Genomic DNA, 19,567 nt, shown 5'->3' with positions numbered 1-19,567 from the left:
GAAACGCGGAGACTTTGACAGGCTCTGGAAAGCCCTCGGCGGCCCGGGGCGGGGTGGGGGGGGTTCCTGGGCTCTCTGCCACACGAGTCGCGCTGGTATTTTCCTGGCGTCCCAAACCAAAGGTGGCCTTCTCGGAGAGGGGCCTGAATCTAGCCCGGGCCACTTAGTGGGTCTCCAGATAGAAACATTAAAAAAAAGATGTTGAGAATTGCTGCCCTGCTGCCTGCAAGGCCTGTTTGTGACACTGCTGGGGATGTGTGGGCCTAGGCCCACCAGGTGAAATAACAAGGCTTCCTTTAAAAGGAGGCTGCTGAGGGCATAAGGCGTATTCCTCCGGACAAAATAAACCGGGGAAAGGTGGTAGGTTCGTGCTGATGAGCGCGCTGAGTGGGGACAGCGAGCAGAGCACCCTGGACAGTGCCCATTCCTGAGTCCAAGCCATGTCTCCTTGCCCAGATTGGGGAGTGAGAATAGGAGTTCAGGTGGCCCTTGGCAGTCACCCCCTGAACTAGATGCCTGCATCCTAACACACTGGCCTTCAGGCATCATTTTCTAGACCTCCAGGGAGGTGCTGACGTGTTGATTTGGAAACCTGAAATAACGCTGCTTTCCTTTCCTTGAAAGATTTCAGCGGTCTGTTCAAACCCCAGAAGCCAAGGTTTGCATTTTTGACGATGACATGCTTTGTGAGATGAAGCCATGAGGTAACGTTCAGTCATATAGCGAACCTGGTAACGGAGGCATTGTCTATTTGGTGGCAGTAGTGCCCGAGCATTTAAACATTTTACAAGCACGGGAAGACGCTTCCCAGCAGGCAGGGCTTACAGTTGAGCCTGTTAAATCTGAAGGGGAATGGTTAATTTTCAGTTCAAATATGCCTTTTTGTACATAGACGTACATAGCACTTAGAAAAGGTACCACATGCTGCAGTCCTGTTTATTCACAGCACAGTCCAGCCTATGCAGCAGTAGCTCACCATTTTCAGAATTTAACACCACCGCAAAGGACTCAATTCATCACAAGACTGCATCTAAAGCCACCTATAAATGCCTTTTTTAAAAATCTAAAGACAATATAGCTGTGAAAAAATCCCTTTTTCCTGCCTAATAGGTGTATAATTTTTTTTATTTACTAGGGGTGCATCAACAGGGATTTTTGGGGGCTGATACCGATAGCTAATTTTTAAGGAGGCATATTGACCGATACTGATCTGATTTCCAATACAGCTGCGTGCAGCTCGCAAGTCCGTTGAGGTGGAAGGGGCATGGGGGGCGCAGATCAATACCCCCTGAGGTGAGGGGGGGTAGGGGCAGGGAGAGGCACTGCCCAGCCGGAGCGGGGCAGGTGCAGGACAGAGCCGCAGCTCATCAGGGTGGGGGGGAAGGCAGCTTGTGTTGCTGCTTGTACCCCAGGAGGGCACAGGCTGTGGGGGAGGTGTGTGCCCCCAGAGCTGCACAAGGCGAGGCGGGCAGGCTGGAGCCACAGCTGCGCTGGGCTCTTCTCGGCAGGGGCTGGGCTCAGGGTGGGGGCTACAGAGGGGGCTGCAGCCACCCCAAATTTCACCATAGCCCCACTCCCAGCACTGACACCCGCCCAGCATAGCCCTGACTCCAGCCCGCAGCTGCAGCCCACCCCACCCCAGAGATCCAAGGGGCACATACGCCCCCCATCCTCTCCCAAGGTGTGCTCACCGGGGGGAGCTGACCCCCCACCATGAGCTGCGGCTCCATCCTATGCCCCACCCCGGCTGGGCAGCGCCTGCCCCTGCACCTGACCTTACTCCCTACTCGCCCCTCACCACAGGGGGTGTTGATCTGCCCCTTCCACTACACTGTTTGGAGAGCTGTGCATGCAGCTCTCCACAGTGCCGATCTGTGCTCCTCACTGTCTGAGTACTGCGCTTCGGCTGTGTGCAGGCATGGCATTTATTGGCCAAATTATCAGCCTGGTTTCTGATATAGGCAGTCTTCGACTTACGGCATTTCGATCTACGGCGATTTGCACTTGCAGCGCTCTGCCATTTACACCCGTCATTACTTACAGTGCCAGATCCTCACACTTACAGCAGGCAACAGCAGAGGCACCGGGGCTGGCGCAGGACAGTTACTGGAGGTAAGCATAGGCAGCGTCCCCTCCCCAAGGCCAGGTGCTCCTGGAGGTGAGAAAGGGACGGGGGCTGGAGCTGGGAGCTGGTGCCGGGGAACTACTCTGCTTCCCACCCCTGATGCCACGTGCCTCCTCACTCCCAGAAGCATGGCGAGGTGGGGATGGGGACTGGTATGGGCTCCAACAGCTCCAGGGAACTGCTCCACACCCCTGCATCACCTCGGGGAGTGAGGAGGCACATGGCGTCAGGGCTGGGGAGCAGAGCAGTTCCCCGGAGCCGGTGGAGCAGGCCAAGCAGTTCTCCGGAGCCGGTGGAGCCCGCACCAGCCCCTGGCCCTCATCCCCACCTCGCCATGCCTCTGGGAGTGAGGTGGCACATGGCGTCAGGGCTGGGGAGCAGAGCAGTTCCCTGGAGCCAGTGGAGCCTGCATCCCTGCCCTTGCCTTGCCTCGCCTCGGGGAGGAGCCGCTGCCTGCCCCATGTGAGGACTGAGGAGCTTACCTTTGGTAAGTGTCCCATGCCGGCTCCAGTGCCTCCCTTCCAGTTCTATCAGTTGATTGTGTGTGGCCCATGGCTTTCTGATTAAATTACTTATAGTTGATTAAATAGTTGATTTAAATATGTTTATGGTCATTTCTATAAAAAGTTGGGCATCAGGTCCTTGGTCAGGAACGTAACCCCCTATTATAACATTGTTTGTATGGGAAAATCAGATTCGACTTGCATCGTTTCGACTTACAGTGCCATTTCCAAGAACATAACCCGCTGTAAGTGCAAGGATTGCTTGTACGGCCAATTTTCTTTATATCAGTACCAATCCGATATTGCACTGATGTATCAGTGCACCTCCATTATTTACTATTCATCAAAGACTGTCTTATGTGATCAGGGTGGATTTAACTTAAATTGATTTAAATTGCTGGTCAGGAAGCCTCGATTTAATCATTGGTTTCTACAAAAAGTGCAGTCTTGTTGTTTGATATAACCTTTGTTCAAGGCTATGGAAATAGGCTTCAGGATAGTCAGCTTACGTTCTACATTTCTCTTTAACCCAGTGTTGAGAACTTTGGCTATGATAATTCCATCTCTTTCATCACGATATTGCTCACAAATTGTCATCAGATTAGGCCAGTTCTCAATATATTGCTCAAAACAGTCCAATACTGAGTTTCATCATATGTCTTGTGGGAGAGTTCATTTGGTTCCTCCTGCTTTCTTCAGTGCAGCTGCTGCAAAGTGGTTGTTACCAAAGTATTTTGCAATTTCAACGAAGTTCTGCTCAAAATGTTTCTGTTTCGTTTCTACTGCCCCTCCCTCCTTGCATTTATCTCCAGACTCCTCCTCTTTGCCCAGATCTACTCTGCCCCCAACAATCCTCTCTTTATTTAACTTCTTGAAACTCTACACTTGTAGAGAGAGGTAAGGGCTTGACTGTACACAAATTTGCAGAGAGACAAGAGGGCTGATGGGTAGGTAATCAGGTCTGTTCTTTCTCAGCTCCATATACTGCTGTTAACAAGGATATTCTCTCTGGAGACACAAATCCACAGTTTGAGAACTGAAACTAAGCATGACTGAAATGCTTAATGGGATCTTCTAGAGCACACTGAGCCCCATTGGGTAGAATGGTTTTCTTCAATCTTTACTAATCTATAGAGGAGCATCTGGGGACCCCATAAGATTGGGCCCCTAATATAATCCATGGCCTGTTGTGACCTATTTATAAAACTTTTTCTAAAAAGGTTATATGAATATATTGTCTCAAATAGTATATCATTAGAAGTTATAATCCCTATTTCATGCTGATATCTTTGAGCATTACCATATCTTAAAACTATATATAGGGTTTGCCTTTAAAAAAAAAAAACTTAAGAAAAACAGCAAGATACGATTAAATCAAAAAAATCTGATTTAAATAAAAATCTGATTTGTGTTTATTTATTTTAAATTGTTGATTTTAATCCACCCTGTATGTGAAGGAGTACTGTAAATTGTTCTGAAACCTTGGATATCATTGTAGTAGAGGATAGGGAGACAGGCCTCTCCCAACTTAAAACCTTATTTATATTTTACTGTTTAAACCAGAAAAGCAGATCCCCAAAGCAGAGCTGAATGAAATCTCCAGAAGCCCTTCCCTGTGCCATAAAGAAAAAATGGATGTAAGTATAGACTTAAGGTGTTACATCTGCAAGGGCTTAATATGTATTTTCTCAGTTTGTTTTGGAAATTAAAAATAATCTAGTCCGGAACAGTCCAAGAGGGGCCAGTGTACACTAGTAAGCTCTGATCTTGTAGATGTTTTGTTTGGACAAGCAGTTTGCAAGTCACCTTCTTTCCACTTTCAGATGCAATGGGGTGCCCTTATTATGCTGATTCTTCCCTTGACAATTATATTTTTTTCTCTCAACTGAGCCTGTTTCACTCTTGTAACATGCCTTGGGAAGAGAGACATCCATATTTGCAACTCTAGCTCTACCAAATGTTTTCTGGTCCTGGTGTAAGTTGTTTTCACTTAAGTGATACACTCTATGCACTGCCTTTCAGATGTCCTCCTATCTCAGGAAATGCTCATCAGTTCTCTTTGCCCATTTTCCCATAGACTGAATCAGAGACAGCCACCTGTTTTCCATTTTCCCTGCGCTGCCTCTGCCCCAGATACTAGCAGGAAAAGCAAGGAGTGGTTTACACCTCACCTGATCTGCTCTGAACCCTGTCTGCCACCCGTATATGTATGAAAAGAAGGAAGGGTGTGGACCTTGAAGGACCATTTCCCTTACTCTCAGTAGTAAAGTTAAGCATACACATACATGTTTACAGTATTGTGGCCTAGATTTCTAACAGGTAAAACAAGCCAGAGTGAAGGAAAAGGCAAAACGGGGGACTCTTTCTTCCACAATGAAGGAGCTAAATGACATGCTCTCCTTCTGCAAGTCACATGGAAGCCACTTCTGTTTTCAAATGCTTCTGAGATAAGAGCCACAGCACGTGTTCTTTCTAAACTAAAGACTATGGCTTATATCTTGGATCCCAACTACTGCTTTAAGATTGTTTTTATAGTAAGATTTATTATTTGTGAGAGAGTAATATATTTTTGGAGGGGAAGGAGGCTGAGAGGATGAAAAAAGACATGCAAGGAAGAGGAAACTCCTATTCCTCACCTTTTCACAAAACAGGAGGATTCGATTTTAGAATTCTAAGCTTTTAGCCAGTCTTCCATTTGCTAAGCATAGTGCTGAACCATAGTGCTGTTTCATATAGTTTTCAGAAGAAGCAGGGCCAAGTCCCATGTCTTTTTCAGACCAATTTACTAACCCTTTCCGGTTGTATTTATCAGCTCTATCTTATTAGAAATATTAAACTGTAAAGTAGTTTTTAGCATCATCTGAACACATGTTAGTATACCTTTAAAGTTTTAATTATTGTACCCAGTAAGGAAAATGGAAACCCACATATGTTGCCTTGAGCAGTTTTGGCTTCAGTACCCTGGCTTCATTCTACCTGTTGACTGAAGTGTAAATGAATTGATATATGAGAACAGGTAATGCTAAAAAAAATGGCCTCTGATCATTGGAGTTCTATGTTAGCAGCTCTCCCTGCTGCTAACCCAGAAACTCTTGTGCAAGTTGGGCCAGAGTTACACCAAGGGCTAGTTTTGCACTATCCCACCTATGCCTACAACGTGGTTAAGGAGGATGAGGGAAGAGATGAACACAGAAATGGGAGGGAGTACTAAGGTTAGAAACTGAGTTTTCTGTAAAACCTAAAAGTACAGTGCACACTTTGCTACAATTTTGATGTTACAATAAACATAGCTGCAAATGTACCCCCTTTTCTAAAGCAGGTGTTCTGAAACTTGTTCTAAGGGCAAACTAGTCTTGGAAGAAAGATTATCGTGTCAATCTTCTGCCTCCTTGTTCCCATGTGCTAGCTCTCACATTCTTGATCCCATAGCTTGAACATGGAATCTGCTCATAAGCAGGGATCCTAGTTTTCTCTGATAAAAAAATCCCCAATTTTCAGATTAAAAAAAGTAACCCAAAATCCACATTTTTCCATGATTAAAATAAAACACCATTTATATATAAAGTGGTATTTGATTTTAATCATGGAAAAATGTGGATTTTGGGTTACTATTTTTAATCTGAAAATTGGTGATTTTTTTATCAGAGAAAATCAGGATCCCTGCTCATGAGGTAATTTAGCGAAGACTATGTGACTAGCCAGCTCTTTGGAAACTATCAGCAAGCAGGCTGGGTTCTACAGATAGTCTACGTCACAATTTGAGAACCAGTGGCTTAACCAATCATGTTTTAAAAAAACTAAAAAAAACCAAGCTGACTGTCATACTGACATTACCAACTTTATTTGCAGTGGCTGGAAATGGGGAAGAACTAAGCTTCAGGAAACTAGCAGAGGGGTTAGAGTGCCCAGAACATCTGAAGTACAGCTTCAACATAAAAGGTGAACTGAGGCATCTAGATACCAATGAACCCTTTGTCTTTAATTACTACAAAAACGCACATGAGAACAATCATAAACGCTATCAGATATTAGGACATCTCATTGAACAGTATGTTTATCAACTCCTGGAAAGAGCATGCAAGCTGCAGAGAGTCCATGTTCCAATAGATGCTAGAGAGAACGAACCCAGGAGTTTCTTTTTCATGAGTGAGAAAGCATTAACAAATCCCTCAAGCCTAGTTGTCCTTCTGCAAGATCATGGAGTCTTTCGGGCTGGGCAATGGGGTCAGAAGACCATAATCCATGAGGGCCTGGAGCATGGAACTCAAATACCATTCATCCAAATGGCTCTCCATGACTATGGGGGAGTTATTGTATTAAATCCCAATGACAATTTTATTGATATGAAGATGGAGGAGGAACGCTTGAGTTTCTTAACTAAGGGAGAATCACTGTTCAATGGCCAATCCATGGGGCAGATCCCAAAGAGATGCAGCAGCAGCCCTGAAGAACATACCATCTATGTCTGGGATCATTTTATTTCATCCAAGAGTTTAGCCAAGAATGTAGCCTTCATTGCTCATGGCTATGGAGGCTTGGTTTTCATCAATTTACTCATGCAGAGGAAGTGGGAGGTGATGAATAAAGTGTATTCTGTGGCCTTTATTGACTCCATGCACCACACACACCACCAGGTGGGAAGCAATCCAGAAGTGCAAGAATGGATACAGAAGCACTGTCGTGAATGGGTAACAAACAGTAAACATTTAGATAGGCCCACAGGTTCCCTTGTTAAAGTGGATTGTCCTAAAGTCTCTGCGGGGACTGAAAAATACACCTTAGCTCCCTCCTACAGCTTACAGGCCATCTTCAAGTACCTGAAGAGCACACTGAAAGCAAAGACCATGGTAGCTTCCCCTCGTTCACCTATTAAAACAAGGAGCACGTCAAGTAAGAGATGCAGTAAATAAGAGGATGTTGAATTAATTTTCATAACCCTCATCCCATGCCTAGCTCTGAAAATTTGAAACAAAAGGTCTCATTGTAGCAGTTTTGGTATTGAATTTCTGAACCTTTCTTTTCTGATTCCCTGCTTCCCCCCCTGCCAGGCAGAGAACATTGTATTAGAAAATGGTTGATGTTACTCTTTTCAGAAAAATGAATTGTGCTTTTTAAATGGATGCCTGTAAACTGTTCCAAAATTTAAAGGGTGCAGAGTAAAGATCTTAAGGTATATCTGGTTCTCTTTACATTGTTTTTGGAAGTTTATATTGATGCACACTGATCTAATTACACTTTACTATTAACAACTCAGGTTTCCTTGAGTATATATACAGTTTTACTGTCAAGGGCAATTTGGCATAAGGGATTAATGCTAATAACCTGTATGTTTGTGTCAGCCTGCGCATAGCTCTGCCAGTGCAGGGCTGCTGCTTATTATGTATTCACCAGTATTTTGCCCTTTCTTGTTTTGAAAGTCTCACACTGGAGCTTTCACCTCTCCCCTTGGTACATTTTTCCTGAGCCTAAGGAGACTTCACCAAACCATACACTGCTCCTCTCCTCCAGTCAGGGATGAGATGCTCTAAATATAATATAGTTGGATCAAATTAATCCCCAGGGTTAACCACTGAGATTACTTGAGTACAGAATTTGTTCTATTATGCATCTCCTTTCAGACTGAATGATTGTGAAAAATACTTTATTCTAGTTAAACAGGAACCACATATGTAAAATAATATTGCTACTTAGTCTTAAAAGAGAGTAAGACTTTCCCTTTTAAACTTTTGCTCAGTCCATTTGACTTCTGCATCAAAGGACTCCTACTGCATCAAGGGACTATTTATTAAAATAGGGATCTATTTATTAATTTACTTTGAAAAAAGAAGACAGTGCAATGTGTAAAATGGAAGCACTTTCAAGGAATGAGAGAGAGGCTGTTCTTAAGTAAAATGGTGTCAAAATTCTAAAACAATATATAATCATGCTTTAATGCAAACTATTCTCTAATCAACAGGGTGAGATGGCCACACCCTGAAAGTACATAACCTGTCACCATCTCATAACTGCCATATATTGTGCTTTTACAGGAAAGACTATGGGCACTACTCATATAAATAAAGCACACAACTTTATTTAAAGGACAATATTAAATGACAGATTGTCTGTCTTCAACAGATGACCAATAAGATCTTCAACAAGAAACCACAAGCTTTTAAAAGTTCTTTTTTCTGTCCTGTGGTATCAAACGTGGGAAATATTTTAAGAAAACTGTCCACAACTGTTGCAGTTTCAATGTTTAGCCATCTGCAGTCATGTCAAATTCCTTGATAGAGAAGATCATATTTGGGAATATTCCTACGATCAATAGGGCTCTGTACAATAAGTTTTCCACGCATTGCTCCACGATAAATCACTTCAATCAGGTCTATAAAGTCTTGCTTTGTTCTGAAGCTCCCCACAAATTTAGTGTGATCTGGAGACCTATGAAGCAGATAAAGATAAATGAAAACAAAAATGTCTGTTAAAATTAATGAAGAACTTTTTAAAGACAAGCAAACATATATACATGAAGGATTTTGATTTAAGGTGAAGCCACACAACAGGATTATTACAGGGTAATTTTATTCTGCAGTAAATCTCCACCGTAGCAAGGAGCAGACACACAACTCCCCTGAATTGGCTGCTCTCAGAAGACACTATTATATTGTCTAGCCAGTAGGTGGTGGGAGCTGACTTGCATTAAAACTGACGAGAGGAGTGGACACAGTCCAATTTGCTAGTGTAGCATATGCCAGCATTTCCTTACTCCTCACTTTCTGAGGGGTCCTTTTAAGTGGAATGAATTATACCAGTGTAAGGCTGCATGCTGTGTATCCATACCATCTTCATTGCAGAGTGAGTTCTATGTATTCTGTTGTAAAGAAGCCATGTGTATACATCCTTAGTCACACCTATGGCTTGAACTACTCTTGTATGACACATATGAATGAAGAGACGAGGCGACTTCAAAGACCTCTAAAATTTAGAACAATGCTGTGTAATGGCCAAGAGTCTAATGCTAATGTGTGCAGAATCACAAACCACATTTCATAAAGAAAGTATATCAGACAATTTCATAAGCAGAGTATATCAGAGAATTTGCTGCAGAATGATAAATGTGAGGAGGTCTTTCAAAATGGAAGGGGTGGTCTGCCCTATTCATTCCTGGCCTCTTTGATCCTGCATGGTACTGTTGCTAGCAAAATGAAATTATAAATGTAGTAAGCTAGCACATGCAGAGAATGAGCTAATTATGTTACACATGAGATGGCAATATGCAAGCCAGCATACCCATAATCCACTTTCATGTGCTGTCCATTGAAGAAAAAAACAGTAGATGGAATATAACTGATGTCAAAATACTGGGTGTACACTGGTACCTCGTTCACATCCACCAGGTAAATGGTTGCCATTTTACTTAGGTCATGAGATGTTTTTGCAAGCTATTGAGATTGGAAAAAGACAAGTGGTAAAAAAGATTCTGAAACACAAGAAGGTAAAACATGGCCTGCTTTTAAGCACAACTGTAATTCATGATTCTCCTGTTTAAAAAAGACAGAAAATAATTGGGGAAAGACAGGGTTCTATCCTTAAAAATATACTTGATAATTAATTCATATTTGACTCTTCTTGGATTGTTGCTTTGAACATATGCCTTCTTCCATACCAAGCTTTTGTTATTACTGACAAAATATTAGTCCACTTAGTTTCATGCATGAGCAGCATGATCTAGCATTTTAGCATGAAACCTGGAAACAGAAACGTCTGATTTCTAAAACAAAGTGCACCACTTCCTGTATGGCCACCAATGAGTAAACTAATTTTATCTGCATGCAGCTACACTGGGAAAAAATTAAGTAAGTGTCACAAACTAAAGATTATATATAGATGTTTGAAAATAACTTTTCATTTTCAAGTTATTTGCAAACAACGCCATGTGTTGCATCATCCCTATTAGAAGAGTGAAGGACATTCTTTTAATGCTTTGTCTAGTCTTAAATAGCTAGATATTAATTCCAATTTGCATTATATTGGTTCCACTTCATCGCTATGATAATAATTACATTTAAGTTCAATGTGGTTCTTAGGGTATTTTATTTTAACACACTGTTTAATTCTGTTGGACCAAATGTGTATGTGATATTCACCATAGCATCAAAAACAAGTTCTTTTTACAAGCGCACTTACAATATCATCCAGTTGCAGACAAACAGGATCCTCATCTCTCCCAAATCGAAGAACCAAAACTTTTTCTGCTACACTTTTTATTGCTTGATCCACTTCTTTTTTACTAGTCAGTTTTGGCAGCAGAAAACTCATTTTGCTTGAAAATGGCTCCGGAAATCAAGTCCTGTATCTAAATATTTAAAAAAAGACTGTCAATTGGAAAAGCTACCTTCCCACAAACAATACACAAAAAATATGCTTGTCTAGACAATGCCCCATCTTTAATGGTTTAATGGTTTGCTGGGTGCTTTAAAGCCACACTCTATAAGATTGGCTTCAAGGACAGTCCAATATGCGAGTATGTTGATGCACCACAGACTGTGCAGCACACCCAGGTTGAGGACCTGGCAAGCATCAAGGATAAAGCAGTTGTGTGGCTCTGTCACATTAATGATGGGTAGAGGGGGAAATGAAGTATACAAGAGAAGAATGGTTTGCATTAGGCAGCCCAACTTCTTAGGATTTCTTTAAAGGAGCAGGGAAAAACTTACTCCTCCAAGTGCTAGAAATAATTACATGTGTAAGCTAAAGATGCGCTCCCACCTTGTACAGTACAGGCAACGTCCACTTAGCGCTCTTAAATGGTTCCAGAGAACCCGAACGCTAAGCAAAACCGCAGTAGGCGAAACCCATTTGCCTATAGGAATTAATGTAAATATAGATAATTTGTTACCGCGGCTTCTTGCCGCTGCTGCTGCCGCTCCCCATTAGCCCATTGGCCACTCCAGTCCCATGTGCCAGCCTGGGTCTGCCTTCCTGCTGCCTTACCCTGGGCCTCTGCCAGCTCTGGCCCTGGGCACCAATACAATCCCTGCACTGATGCCTGCCCCCCCACTCACCACTTCTCATCACCACCGCCTCTACCCACCTGCCCACCGTGCCAGCCTGGGCCCCGGCACTCCTGCTGCCCTGCTCTGGGCATGGACACCTACTGGCCCTGGCCCTGGGCCCTGCACTCCTGCTGCCCCACCCTGGGTGCAGGCCCCTGCTTGGCCCTGGGCACCAGCTCTGCACTCCTCACCACCGCCGCTGCTTCAGCTGGTGAACTCAGGTGGTGAAGCATGCCACAGGAGCGGGGTGGATATTTGCAGCCGGCCGGGAGCAAGGGGGATTTGCAGTGTCCCTGCTATGTGCCCGGCCGGCTGTAAACTGCACCCCGGTCCCGGCTGGCTGCAAAACCACATCCCCTCCCATGGGATGCTCCACCGTCCCACCAGTCTGTATTTAGCAGTCATGCCTGGCTTCTCCCCACCCCACCATGCTCACCCCCAGTCCCCACTCGCTGCCACTCACCACACTTGCTGCCGCCACCACCACCACTGCTTCTCTGCCTTCCCGCCAGAATTCCAATGAGCACTATAGTGAAACTCGCTGAACACTCATGAAACCTGGTATCAATTTTAAGTGAGTGCTATAGCGAAATAGCGCTAATCGAAACCGCGTTAAGCGGGGGCTGCCTGTAAACCTTTTCAGTCCTGTTTATCGTACTATCTGTCTACCTTGTGTATAGCTATGCACATACATGCTGCTATAATGATAAGCAATTTTCAAACTACTTAAAGCCAGAACTAATGTCAAAGAAGATATTTGCAAAAGAAATGCTGGAAATAACTGACAAAAATATGGGAAAGAAAAGGATAGTTGTAAGCAGTCAGGGGAAAAAAGCAGGTCTAAGACAGTAGCAGAAGTAGAAGTTTGTCATTGAATTTGACTAGTCTAGTCACATAAAAAAAAAAAAATTAATAAGGTATGGATAAGCCCCACTGAAGAACATATATGTTGCTTGGTACTAAACATATGTTGCACTCAAGAAACCTGCCACAGGACACACATTTTACATTCACAGTCCCAATCTTTGTGGAAAGCTGTGTCAGTTCATGTCAAATGAAGACCTCCACCAAATGATAAAAGTTTGCAACATAAGAAAAACCCTTTTAGATTCCCTAGCCCATTAAAGGCCAACCTTTTTTGCAGGCATGCCACAAACTAGCTCTGCACCCTCCCAAGTGCAACTCTGATCACTTTCCTCTGCTTATTATGCTGCTCTGCTTTCTCCCTGGTCTGTGCTCCCTGCCTGATTTGCTGCTTTCCTTTATGCGTCCTATTAGAAGTGCACTGATATATCGGTGCCATGTCAGATTGGCACCGATAAAAGGAAAATTAACATTATCAGCTACCAGCTTTTTTGGCCGGTGTAGCCGGTTATGTCTCCAATAAATATAATATTCCTTCTGGCTGTGGACCCCAGACGGAGTGTGCATGTGCACAGCCGCAGCATGCACATGGCCAGGAATGCAGTTGGGCAGCATGGAGAGCAGCGCCCTGCAGGTAAGTCTATGGAGGGGAAGGGGCAGGGGGGAGGCAGATCAAGGCCCCCATAGGGAGGGAGGGAGGGAGTGGAGCAGGGGCCGGAGGAGCTGCCCAGCCAGGGCGGTGAATGGGGCCACAGGGCTGGGGCACGGAGCGGGACAGAGCTGCGAGCACCTTGTCCAGCGGACACAGGGAAGGTGGTTGGCTCTCTGACGCGCGCACCACCTGGGGGAGGCATGGGGGGCGTGTGCCCCCCAGATTTGTGTGTGGGGAAAGCAGGCTGCAGGCTCAGGGCTCTCTACCCTGCTGCCTTCACCCCGGGATCCATGCGCTGGTTGCATGTCCCCTGCTTTTCTGGTGGCAGTGGCGAGTTGTGCTTCCCGCTGCCAAGCATGCAGGAGATGCATGGCCAGCGCATGGCAACTGGGGCAAAGGCAGCAGGGCAGAGAGCCCCAAGTCTGCAATGGGCAGCCCACCTCCACCCTCGCTCCGCTTGGCTCCTAAAAGCATTCCTATGCTTAAAAATGGTGGTGTCAGCACTTGAACTAAAGCTTGTTTGATAAACTTTAGTTCAAGTACCCCCACTGCCATTTTTAAGCTCTAGGACGTTGATCCCCTGGACAAGCTGCCAGTGGCTCCATCCTGCTCCCCACCCTGGCTGGCCCTGAGTCCCATTCACTGCGCTAAGCAGCCCCAGCCCCAGCACCTGCCCCAGGCCCTACCTGCCCCTTCCCCTCCACAGACTTATCTGCAGGGAGCTGATCTCCACACTGCCCAGCTGTGCTCATGTAAATCAGTTTTTGAATCAGTAGAAGCCAATATGCCTGGTGAATAATCGGCTATTGGTATTGGCCAAGAAAACCTTTATTGGTGTACCCCTACTTTTTGCCCTATCTACCACTGTGCTGCTTATCCCGTCCCAAGTCAGCCGTGCGCCTCACACAGAAGCTGCCCATGCCACCTGTGCTGCAGGTTGGCCACCCCTGCCCAGTTCATCACCTTGCAAGGATTATTCCCTTCTAGAGCGTTGTCTACTCTTAAATAACCAATTCCATGTGGCTTCTGACACTTCTTCCTTTGGCAAATTGTTCTACGTCATAATATACCTCACTGTGAGGAGGCTATTTTTTTCCCTGAGAGTCACTGTTTCGTGTCTTCTTCATTTTAGCCAATTATTTTTATTATACTCCCAGAGCCTGCACTAAGCCATCCCCCCACTGCACCAAGGCTTATACGAGTCAGTACATCTAGACCAGGGGTGCTCAACCTCTGGCCCGTGGGCCAGATCCAGCCCCGGGGAAATCTGGTGGCAGGGGAGCAGTGGCAGCTAATCCCACCAGCTTCCCCAGCTGCCATGCCTCGAACCCTGTGTGGCAGGGCCAACCCCCGCCATGCCCTTTGCCCACCCCCTGCACAGCCAGCTTGGGGCTGGCCCCTTCCCCCCACAGCACCAGGCCTTGACTTGGGCGGCTGGATGGAGCCCGTCTGTGCCTGGCTTCGCATCACCAGCCAGGTCCAGCCTCTGAGCTCCCCCCCGCCCGTGCTGGCCGGGCCGCAAGGAGGCCGCGCAGGGCCTGGGGTGGGGAGGAAAGAAGGGAGGAACCTCAGTCCGCAGCCGCTGGGCCCGGAGGACCGGAAGAGTACGGACGCACCAGACCCGTAGGAGCCGCTCGACTTCTCGGCTCCCGCCACGCATGCGCAGAGCCTGGCCTTTGATTAGCTGTAATGCAATGTAAGGCTTAGATTCTCCACAGCCCGCGGTCTTCGGCTTGTCACGAAAGGCGCGGGTGTGTCGCCGGTATTGTTCCGGTCAGGACCGGAACTGCGGTCGGCCAGAGTCCAGCGAGGGCGCTGGTTCCGGGTCCGGGTCCGGGTCCGGCGGGAGGCAAGTAGTACTGCGTCTCTCCTGTCTCCCACCCCAGAACCAGTCCCCACGGCGGGCTGGCGGCAGCGCATTTAGCTGCGGGTAGCGGGGCAGTGAGGCCCGTACCCCGCCCGGCTCCGGGGGCACCGCGTTCCAGGGGCTCCGTGACGTCACAGAGGGCTGGGCCGCTGGGGCTCGTACGCTGCATTCATCCGGGTTCCGCGCGAGCCTCTCCGGCCATGCTTAGGGCGCGAGCGTGCTCCTCGTTGGCTGCCAAGTCAACCAGGAAGACTCCGCTTCTGGCATCGGAAGCGGGCCAAGGGCTCGGTGGTTTTTCCAATGGGCACGTGCGAAACTTCCAAATGTTTGTTTGTTTTGTTTTTCAGCAAAGGATTTCTCTTCTGATCTCCTATTCATCTAGATTCCCTGCAAAAGGGCTTTTATGTAGGCAAGTGTGTTCAGCACCGGGCAAGCAGGAGAGGTAAAGCAGCCTTATTAAAGCATTTAGGCTGTGTTTGCTGCTAGGATAAGCCCAGCATCTCTGTTGGAGCAATGCCAACATGTGCGCGGCTTGTGCAGGAGTGGCTGTCACAGCAACTAAAACCATCTGTCTTTGAGGATGGTTTCAGGAAACTTGTCACGCTGGCATGCATGTATTGCAAAGCTGGGCAACTGTATAGAGAGTCGTAGTCCAGTAAATCTTGGTTGCAGGCGAAATGGTTTTATTTTGGAACTGCTGTTAGTTTTTTAAATGTGTGTGTGAGCATTTTTTAACTTCAGGTGGCAATGTTAATACTGCACTTACTTGAATCTAAAATGAGGTGTTGTCCTGAGTTTCCCTTCAGCTGTCCCAATCTGCATGGGTGAAAAAAAGCCCTTTATCTTAGATCTGCATACAGAGTAGATGGGAGGTGCAGGAGGCTGCTGCAGCTCTGACTCTGGCCCTGACCCTGCAGCAGCACCTGTTTTTGAGGTTTGTCTTCAATTTGGGGTTGTCTTCAATCCAAGTACATACAGTAACATACATACAGAATTTGGAAATCATTTTTTACTTTTCAAATTTTGAAAGTCAGAGTTTGACTGTCTTAAGGAAGATCACTATGGAGAGGGTGGAAAAATGTTGGTGACTTTTTGTTTTTGTTTTTAGTCCCAAATCTTCACTGTTTAAGCAGGAATACATAACGTAACTTGGTGAGGATAGCCCAATGAAATGAATGGGAATACTAATGTGAATGAAGTTACATGTGTGCTTCAGTTTCTGCAGCCTTTAGCTTCAGTTGTTCACAGCACTTGTATAGCACACATCTTTGTAAAAATCTAAGCCTAAGTAAGTGACTGTATAGTCTTGGTGGGAATTTGCAATGGGAGCTTCTCTGTAATATAACATTAAAAGGAGATATGCTTTTTCTCTGACATCAGGGTATCCCAGCAGCATTGCTTGTGCTGCCACATCACAGTTGAGTTTTGCTTGTCACAGACTTGCTTATGACTTGAGTTTCTTTGCCTTATTGAAAAAGCAGCGGAAATGTCTGTTCATTGTAACATCAAACAAGAAAATTGTTGTTTTCTTGTTTCTGTGAAAGTCTCCATCTCTGAAATCATTTGTGGTATCTGAGTAGCATAATGCTTACTCCCATCACCGTTTTTTCTGTCTGCAATCTGACATACAAGATTGATTTGAAATGGGGAAAGCTGAACATGGTTAACTGTTGCTCAACTTAGCAAAATATAGATGCATCTTATTGTCATTTTAAAGAGCAAAGCTAATGATTGCTTCCTCTAGCAGTAACATCAATTTGATTTCCCTTTTAAAGCCAATGGAAAAAAAGTTAAATGAAATACTGTAGTGTTTTCCTGGGAATATAAAGAAGTAAGCTTTTGTTCTTCAGGATTTGTAAAATTGACAGGATTTGAGGTATTCCTATGTTTTTGACTACTGATGGGGTTTTTTTTCGCTTTTTGTCTTATTACCATTTTGGCAGGTAATTGTTTGGACGCAGCATAGTCCCAACCATGAGCATTTTCAATATGCTTCTGAGAAACGTTGTCAGACGTTCTGTCTTCCCATTTGCCATGAAGGAGAGAAGAAAGAATGGTTTTTTTTTAACATCTTTCTATAAAACATTTCCACGTAGAACTCTGAATTTGTCATCTTACTTGAAGGACGCTGAACCTAACCCCTCTCAGAAGCTGAATTTGGATGAATGGAAAAATGTTATGCAATCAAGACGGCAAGAGGAAATCTGTGAGCCTACGTCTAAATGTGAGGAGGATTCCACTTTAACTGCCATGCGGGAGTTTGTGGAGATGCGGAGGCTAGCTGGCAGACTTGTTCCTGAAAATATAACTGAAGAAGAGTTAAAGACCCTTATGGAACTTCCCACAAAGTCATCAAGACTTAAGTATTTGAAATTCTTAGCTAAGAGAGAGAGAAAAATAAATGCCAAGAAGGCAAAGCAGGAAAAGAAAAATCAAGAACAGGAGGAACTGCTGGGAAGTGTTGAGAAAAGGGATACAGATGAGCTAAAGAATACTTTCTTGAAACGGCTCCACAGCAATACTCTGGAAAACTTGCATAGTTGGAGGGCTGCTAATGCTATGATCTTTGGCCAACCTCTGGTATTCGATATGGTTTATGAAAATTGCATGTCACACACTGAACTGGGAAACGCAGTGGACCAGATGATGGAATGTGAAGGGTTTAATAGAAAATCTGTAGATCCGTTCCACTTACACTACTGTAACCTCAGTGTAGATGGGCCATATCATAAGGGATTTAGCAAGCGCTATGGAGAGGCATGGGACAAATTACTCGTGACAGTGACAGAACAGTGTTACACAAATCTCTTTCCAAGAGACAGGCTCATCTATTTAACACCTGATTCCCGTAAGATAATGACAACATTTGAGCACGATAAAATTTACATAATTGGGTCACTGGTTGACAAGGCTGGACAGCCGGGAACTAGCTTGGCTCGAGCAAAACGGCTAAATTTGGCAACTGCTAAGCTCCCCCTGGATAAGTACTTGCGGTGGACCCTTGGTAAAAAAAGTCTAACGCTGAACCAGATGCTTTGCATTTTACTAACTTTAAAAGAAACTGGTGATTGGAAGGAAGCTCTGCAGTTTGTTCCACAAAGGTATCATGACGGTTTTGTAGATGTAGACTTGCTTTCCAGGCTTAATGATGCAAAATTTTAGAAATAGCTAGGCACAGTGAATTTGGTAAACTACTGTACAAAGCAAAGGAAAGAAAGGGTGGAAAGAGGAGGTTTCTAAGAAGAAAATCCCTCAAACATGCCTGCGTTTCTTCTCAATGGGGAATTCCCTGCAAAAAGCCAAGGGCAGAACTTAGTCCTCAGAAAGGACTGTCGGTGCCTAAAAACTTTAAAAGAACGGCTGCCTGAAATGAGATGCTGTGTATAACCTGGCTATTTCAGCTATTTACACAGAAGCTTATTAATCATCTTGTTCAAACATCTCTAGGAGGATAGTCTTTGATTTCCAAATATAAAATTCACGTACAGTAAAATTATGTTTGTTTGTTTATTTAGTAAAATAACGGTGGGACAGTGGAGAATATAGCTTCATTTTGAAGCTGGTGTGGGCAATGATTTGGGCCTGTGGGCCACTCAGGGAATGATAGGGAACTGTCATAGGTGGGGTCACCCTCCCCAACAGCACACAGCAGCCCAGAGGTGATGCTGGGGAAGCACCTCAGGGCAGCCAGAAGGGCCCTAGCAGGTGCGTCTGTCCCTGCCACCCTGTACCGTGTTAGCCACAGCCAATTTGGGGTTGGCAGGACTGCCTGTCTGTCTCTCCTTCCCACCCCACACTGTGCTGCAAGCCAGGTACTTCTGCCTGCAGTGTGACATGAGAAGGATTTGAAGCTGGGGGAGCAGAAGTGAGGCCGTGTTGCCGGTTGGATGGACAGACAGGTGCACATACATTCTTCTGCAAACGAGCAACCCCCCCTGCTCACTTCTTCTAGCAGTTACAGCCCTGTACTTTCCCTTTGAAAGCCAATGGCCAGAATAATAATAAAATGACAATAAAACTGTGGGCGCAGCATGCGGACCCCACCAGGGGCTGAGCAGACCTGGGCCTGGGCCCACACGTGGTGCTACTGCCAGGGGAGCAGCAGCCTGGCTGAGGTTCCCCTACAGAGAAGGCCTGGTGGTTTAAGGGCCTGGTGGGCTGCGTCACTTCCTCCGCCCCATCATTGCTCGAGCCTGCTGCGCGCGCCCTTTTCCTTGCCCAATCAAAGAAAGGCTTCCCGCCCTTTGCTGTGGCGCTCCAGGCTGCTTCTCCCGGAAGTGCGTGTACCTGCCCTCGAGCATTCCGGCGCTCCCCCGGAAGTTATCTAGCCGCGCGCGCAGGGAGGGGTCGGGTGTGACACCTTCCGGCTGGACGCGTTGCTGCCGCCACCTCCCACGTACTGTGGGGAAGGCGCGCGAGGGCCGAGTCCCGGCTCCCGCGCACGCGCAGAGGGGCCGAGGGAGGGAGGGAGGCGGCGGGGGGAGATGGCGGGCGGCAGAGGGGGCGAGGGGCAGGCGG

The 19,567-nt window shown here is 45.9% G+C and overlaps 3 protein-coding genes across 9 annotated transcripts in view; 2 read left to right on the top strand and 1 right to left on the bottom strand.

Moving 5' to 3' along the window:
* LOC102381753 (putative protein FAM172B) overlaps window positions 1–8,546 on the top strand; it is a 9,056-nt gene extending 510 nt beyond the window's left edge. The window contains 4 exon segments of the mRNA XM_025214802.1: window positions 625–704; window positions 4,192–4,265; window positions 6,478–6,490; window positions 6,493–8,546. Coding sequence (XP_025070587.1) covers window positions 680–704; window positions 4,192–4,265; window positions 6,478–6,490; window positions 6,493–7,538 — 1,158 coding nt within the window. The 5' untranslated portion in view covers window positions 625–679 and the 3' untranslated portion in view covers window positions 7,539–8,546.
* Window positions 8,547–8,681: 135 nt separating this feature from the next.
* TXNL4B (thioredoxin like 4B) lies at window positions 8,682–14,936 on the bottom strand. Of its 5 annotated transcripts, none has more exons than XM_006033036.3 (4): window positions 14,799–14,936; window positions 10,798–10,966; window positions 9,901–10,052; window positions 8,682–9,051 (listed from the first exon to the last, which is right to left on the bottom strand). In XM_006033036.3, exons 2-4 carry the CDS (start codon window positions 10,927–10,929, stop codon window positions 8,886–8,888), a joined length of 450 nt encoding a protein of 149 aa, XP_006033098.1. In that variant the 5' UTR covers window positions 10,930–10,966; window positions 14,799–14,936; the 3' UTR covers window positions 8,682–8,885. The 5 variants fall into 5 exon arrangements, with proteins under 5 accessions (XP_006033098.1, XP_006033097.1, XP_025070589.1 ...); XM_006033035.3 differs by having other exon boundaries at window positions 14,750–14,885; XM_025214804.1 differs by lacking the exon at window positions 14,799–14,936 and adding an exon at window positions 14,598–14,731.
* Window positions 14,900–18,542, top strand: TRMT10C (tRNA methyltransferase 10C, mitochondrial RNase P subunit). Of its 3 annotated transcripts, XM_006033034.3 has the most exons (3): window positions 15,088–15,207; window positions 15,397–15,491; window positions 16,993–18,542. In XM_006033034.3, exon 3 carries the CDS (start codon window positions 17,024–17,026, stop codon window positions 18,209–18,211), a length of 1,188 nt encoding a protein of 395 aa, XP_006033096.1. In that variant the 5' UTR covers window positions 15,088–15,207; window positions 15,397–15,491; window positions 16,993–17,023; the 3' UTR covers window positions 18,212–18,542. The 3 variants fall into 3 exon arrangements, with proteins under 3 accessions (XP_006033095.1, XP_006033096.1, XP_025070586.1); XM_006033033.2 differs by lacking the exons at window positions 15,088–15,207; window positions 15,397–15,491 and adding an exon at window positions 14,900–15,031; XM_025214801.1 differs by lacking the exons at window positions 15,088–15,207; window positions 15,397–15,491 and adding an exon at window positions 15,279–15,374.
* The last annotated feature ends 1,025 nt before the right edge of the window (window positions 18,543–19,567 follow it).

The sequence above is a fragment of the Alligator sinensis genome, unplaced genomic scaffold, assembly GCF_000455745.1.
Source record: "Alligator sinensis unplaced genomic scaffold, ASM45574v1 scaffold1286_1, whole genome shotgun sequence".
NCBI lineage: Eukaryota > Metazoa > Chordata > Crocodylia > Alligatoridae > Alligator > Alligator sinensis.
Note: the sequence above shows the minus strand (reverse complement) of the source record. Positions and strands in the feature narration are given on the sequence as shown.